This window comes from Aplysia californica, unplaced genomic scaffold, assembly GCF_000002075.1.
Source record: "Aplysia californica isolate F4 #8 unplaced genomic scaffold, AplCal3.0 scaffold00505, whole genome shotgun sequence".
NCBI classification, from domain to species: Eukaryota; Metazoa; Mollusca; class Gastropoda; order Aplysiida; family Aplysiidae; genus Aplysia; species Aplysia californica.
The window spans coordinates 247868-253564 of NW_004797775.1; the positions used below are offsets into that span (position 1 = coordinate 247868).

Consider the following 5697-nt stretch of genomic DNA (forward strand, 5'->3'; position numbering starts at 1 on the left):
CTCTCTCTCTCTCTCCGTCTTCATCTCTCCTCCCCCCCTTTCTATAGGCACACACTTGCACGTTTTGAAACACAACCACGTGCCCTTAGTCCCCCAACTCTACCCCCGCCATGTTCTATGCCCGTGGCTTTTCGTCTCTTGCCTGTCTTTGTATTGGCCTTTGGGTTGAATCTCTTCCTACCCCCCTCCCCATTAAAAAAACCCCGTCTTTAAAAACCCTTTTCCAGACAATTTCCCCTTACCTTCATTAAAATTTAAACTCCTATCGTCTTGCGTGAATCTTGATCTACAAGTTCGCCCACACTAACGGGTCTCGACTTTTTCTCCGCTTGGGGCCAAATAAAAAAAACATTTCTCTATTCGACAGCTTAGCCAAGTGGCATCTGGTCAGCCACTGTAGTGTAACGGCTACACTCCTAGTGGTGAACGTTAGTGACACGAGTTCCATTCATACGTGGAGAATTTTTTAAAAACAGTATCTCCGTTTTTCTACATGGATGTATCCCACTGAGCCGTAGCTGGCGCACACAGGAAGATTGGATGGCATCACACCCCCTTCTGTCCTGAATGATACGAATTGATTTGAAAAGGTTTTAAAACTGACATTCATACGTTGTTATCTAAAACTGTAAATACGATTCTCTTTTGTCACGATTGTTTGGCAGATAGGGATTGTTTGGCAAAGCCATATGAAGTTGTCAAATGGAAAGATTAAACGCCTTTTGTTACTCACTGAGGCCTATGATTGCCAACAAGGTAAATATTTGGACCATTATTCTTCGGACGCCGTTCAATGACCGTTTGCTTGTTTATGAAATATCAATAAAATTTGAAACAGCGACTAACGATGATTAAGGTTACGGAAATATGTTGCGACTTCTAGAAGTCTGACCAGATTCATGACCCTTTTCCTAAGTGCTTCTTTACGATTTTTTTTCCTGATCAGGGCAGACGCAAAATGACAGGGTAAGTTTAGCTACTTGAGTACATCATGGAAAGTCTAACTTTCGTAAATAACAACTATAATCTAGATCTAATAGACAGAGTAATGCTGTTCTTGCTGCTACAGAGTTGGAGAAAGCAAAGAAATGCCATAATTATGACAGTGTGGCTATTGGGGGTTAAGACGAGATTTTAAAAAATTGTTAAGAAAATTGTGCTTTCTCCAGGTAGTAGCGTACAAGCAAAACTTATAATGTACAAATTACTTTTTAAAAGCCTGTTAGTATTCTCTTTCTGTCTTTTTGCAATTATTATAAAAGGCAATCTCTAATAAAATCGAAACTTTCAATACCTTCATCCTTCAAATTGGGGACAAAAGTTCATAATTATATTATACTAGCGAAATAGAATCTGTATGGAAAACGCCAGACACAATCATTCACATATTCGCATCTACTGTCCAGACAAAAATGAACACTTCAGTTAAAAGTCAACACGAGATATTGAGTTCGCAATCACACTTTAAGCATGAAAACCAAGCACAAAGAACTCGAGTGGCAATAGTTTCAACGTGGATGCAGCACGGTATAATACTATAAGACATCTGATTTAACACCGATCTCAGGAAGTTCTGAGCCAGAGGGTTGAAGGGTCCAGAAAACGTTTGAAACAAGTCACTAACAACACTAACAGATCTTTTGAGGATTACATACAGACCACCTCACTGCAAATAATAAAAAATGCCGACTGAATAAAGAGGGCGAAAATAATCCACAGTATTAATGATCCAATACATGCAATATTGCCACTAAGATGAAAGTTGTGAGCAATTTCGTGCTCTTCATTTGATTGTTCAAAAATTAAAAACATATTGAAACACTTCATCTCGTATTAATTGCTTTTCTTCTCTACTGTAAATTTATTTTACACTTTAATGATACTTTTTCCTTTTGCCTAGATTTCTGATCACTTTTTAAACAATTGCATTTATCCCATGTACAGTAGATGGACATTCTTGCAACACAGAGGAGTGCGTCTGAACAAAAACCCCCCAATATACTGCAAGATGTCACTGGCAGATCTGTTTTCCTGTTTGTCAATCTGATGTTGTAAAACATCATTTCGTAGACCATATCCTGAACATCATTCTGTCGATTATATCCTATGTGTCGTTCTCTCTGTTTTTCTTTTTCTGTTCTTCCTTCTCTTTTACCTTCTGCGTCGGCTTTTTTCTCGACTCGTTCCCTCTACCCCATCCCCTGCCCTTTTTACATATCTTAATAATTATTTCTTTCTTCTGCTTTTTTTCTTCACGTCTTTTCATTCTCTTTCGTTCCCTGTCTTTCTCAGCTTCTTTTCTTTAAATGTCACACTCTGTCTCTCCCAACCCCTTCCTCTCTCTCGCTGTCTCCCATAATCTATGAGGATTTAGTATCATCAACATTTTAAAAATTTGCTCATGAATCCAGCAGAAGGTCTTGGCTGTTTTCTAAGACGGGCGACTCCAAAAACTGTGCTAACAAGGAGACATGACAATGACAAAATGAGTATTAGACTTTATACATTCATTATTCCATCATACAAATTATCTTTATACATTCATTAATCCAGGATAAAGATTCATTAATACAGAATACACCTTCATTATTTAGGGATTAAAAAGCCACAGCCCCTCATCAATGTCAAAACAGGAAAATCCACAAAGCTGTCTCTTCCAACAGCGAGGGCATCAGCACAAATATTGAACATAAAACAGAAAATAAAAATCACGTAAAGTTGAGAAACAGGAGATGAAAAATTCATTTTGCTTTCCACACAAGAAATGATGACACATTGATTGTGCAATTGTCAGCGTCCGATAACACATAGGAACGTTTTGCCACGGGTTGCCGTTGCAGAATCATCCCAAGAGAAAAAGAGTTTTACAAAAGGTCTGGAAAACGAAAACATGACGAAAATAATATTCTGTTTTGACAAAAGATATGAATCAAATATTGATTTCAATCCTTTCGCTGCTTCTTTACACCCCCTCTCATATGTACGTTATCATTTCTACAGCTAAGGCTGAAACCGGCTAAAAAATAAAATTGCAGCTGAGAGAGCCATTTTGCTTCAGTTGTAAGAACAAAAGAAACCATCGCCATTTGCAACACGACAATCTGCTTGTCGTTGGTGTCCGCTCTCTTCACCTGTGTTTCCATCAATTAAGGTCCGACAGATTCTTTGTCGCAGTTTATGTTATACTCAACCGTAAGAACAGTTGGTGATTGGATGTTGTAATAAGTAAAAAGAATACTCAACGTTAAGCCTTGAGCATTTCTGGTGCACTGGAGAATAAAACAACAGTATAATTCATACCCCCCCCCCCCCAATAAAACCCCCCACAAAAAACAACAACAAAACAAATGGTACGGCCTAATTTGGGGTATAATATACGGTTGGAGTCGGACAAGGGTATTATGAGTCTCTGCTCTTTCACCCCATAGCTCTATACCTTTGCAATTAATGCAATGCTGTATGCTCCGTTTGGTAAGTGTCTTAAGCGATGTTATTTCCTGTACACGAGTTATGATGGGCGCGGCGCCTTAAAATAAAAAGGTCACACCAATGTTACATGCGTGGGTGAAACACTCTTTGAAGGCGTAATGTATAATGTGACCCAAATGTGCAAATACAATAAATTACAGAAATCATGTCTTTCAATAGGAGATTGGACCATTATTATAGTGAAAAAAGAAGACCACAGAATCGTTAACCATTTTGTCTCCTTACAGCAAAAATGTGCTTTCTGTTCCACAGAATAGAGTCTGTGCTCCCACGTCATGATGTTGAAAGAGTTAACAACATGTTCCCTTAATGACAATCAATATCTCCACGTGTGAAAAGCAGGAAGAGACTACAATCTTGAATTTTCACTTTGGAAAACGCATCAAGTGTCAGAACTTTATGCCACTGAAGCAGTTTACCACGGGCAATATTCTCTAGGAAATTACTTGTCAGTCGGTTGTAACAATCTTCTGCCTGAGGTGACACGTCACAAATAGTCTTCCTTTCCAGCCCCATCTTCCGCGGCATGAGAACAGCCGTTTGCTCTGACCACCTGAGAGCTGTTGACCAGTCCTACATGATCAGCTGTTGTGGTGGTGTTCTGTTGAAGCTGCTGCTGCTGCTGTTTCTGTTGCTGTTGTTTTTTTGCCGCTGTGCTGGAGGCGTTGGTGCACGTGAGCTGTATGGCTTCCCCGTCTCCAGGTTTCCGAGGAAATGGCCAGAAAATCTTCACGAAGGTTGTCCTGAACACAACGCTCATAGTGCAGTAGAGGAAGAAGCTAAAGGCTGAGTTGACAGCTAGGAGAGAGTCGGTGATCTCCCGTATTCCTTTGACCAGATGGTCCTCTTCTACGTAGCCTTTCCCGAAGAACGTTGACATGATGGCATCTGGCGTGATGCATACCAGAAACATAAACACAATCACTATGAGCATCAGCGTGATGCGATTGCGTGCAGAAAACTTCTTCCCCTTGACTCGCTCTTTGCGCAGCTCGTTGATGATGCGGACGTTTAGGTAGACTAGGATGAACACAGGGATGATGCCACGCAGCGAGTTCTGGATCCACGACCAAGGTTTCATGAACGCCTCATTGTTCCCTAGCGTGGTTGGAACGATTTCCACGCACGTCGTGTTCAGCGTGTGGTCCTGAATCGTGATCATTTCGTAGCGTAGCCCAGACGGTATGGCCAGGATGCTCATGAAAATGAAGACAAAGGTGCAGACAAATCTCGCTCTGGGGATGGTGCAGAGTTGTTTAGCTCGCGACGCATAGCAGACGGAAATATACCGCTCTACAGCCACACTCACTGTCAGCCATGACGTCACGCAGACCGACATGTTGAATACGTAATGAGCTACGGGGTATAAGCTGCTCATGAATTTTTCAGAGAGGTCTTGGTCCGACTGAGATATGGCGACGATAATGACATACATGGCGTCGTTGAGGAGCTTGAAGGTGTCAGAGACGGCGAGGGAGGAGAGGTAAACGTTTGTTGATGTTCTCATGTCTCTGTGATTTAACACCACCAAGGCTAGGACGTTTCCTGTGATGCCAATGATGCAGAGAATTGGGTAGACAATGAGGCCAGTGATAAACTGAGCCATCATGTAGAACTCTTTGTAGTGGTCGGAGACGTTCTGGCCCCCGCAAGACATGGTGGCAGAGGCGTTGGTCGGGTCAAAGAGATCGAGCTGGGCCAGAGATGGTTGTTGTTGTTGTTGCAGGGACGTTGTTGTGCTCATGTTAGTGGCAATGTTCAGAACAGGGATTCTGTCGCTCAGCATGGACGCCATGATTCTTTCCCACAGACTTGCAGCTCTACTATTAGCAACACAGAATATGTCTGGGAACAAACCGGCATTCTTCAACCTAAGAAAACGATATCTATTGTGCCTCTGGCTACTTCTACTTTGTCTTTTGAGTTTGAGAATATTTGCTCCCAATTTAACTTATTGTATGTCATTTCAGGGAAGAACCACTTAGTTCTCTTGTGGGGAGCACGGGCGCTGTTTATACATTTGAGGAGGAAAGAGATATACAATTTGTACACCCCAAAGGTAGAGAAGGAGTGTAGTAAAAAATGGACGTTTATAAACGCAAAAAAAGAATGCAAAGAGTGTGCAATCAAAGCGTGTGTTTGTGAGTGTGTGTTTGTGTTTGTGAGTGTGTGTTTGTGTGTGTATGTGTGTGTGTGTGTGTGTGTGTG

At 41.4% G+C, this 5697-nt stretch overlaps 1 protein-coding gene across 1 annotated transcript; it reads right to left on the reverse strand.

Moving 5' to 3' along the window:
- Positions 1-929: 929 nt before the first annotated feature.
- Positions 930-5689, reverse strand: LOC101863926 (neuropeptides B/W receptor type 1-like). Its single transcript, XM_005105992.3, has one exon. The coding sequence runs from the start codon at positions 5282-5284 to the stop codon at positions 3977-3979; it is 1308 nt and encodes a 435-aa protein (XP_005106049.1). The 5' UTR covers positions 5285-5689; the 3' UTR covers positions 930-3976.
- Positions 5690-5697: the final 8 nt, after the last annotated feature.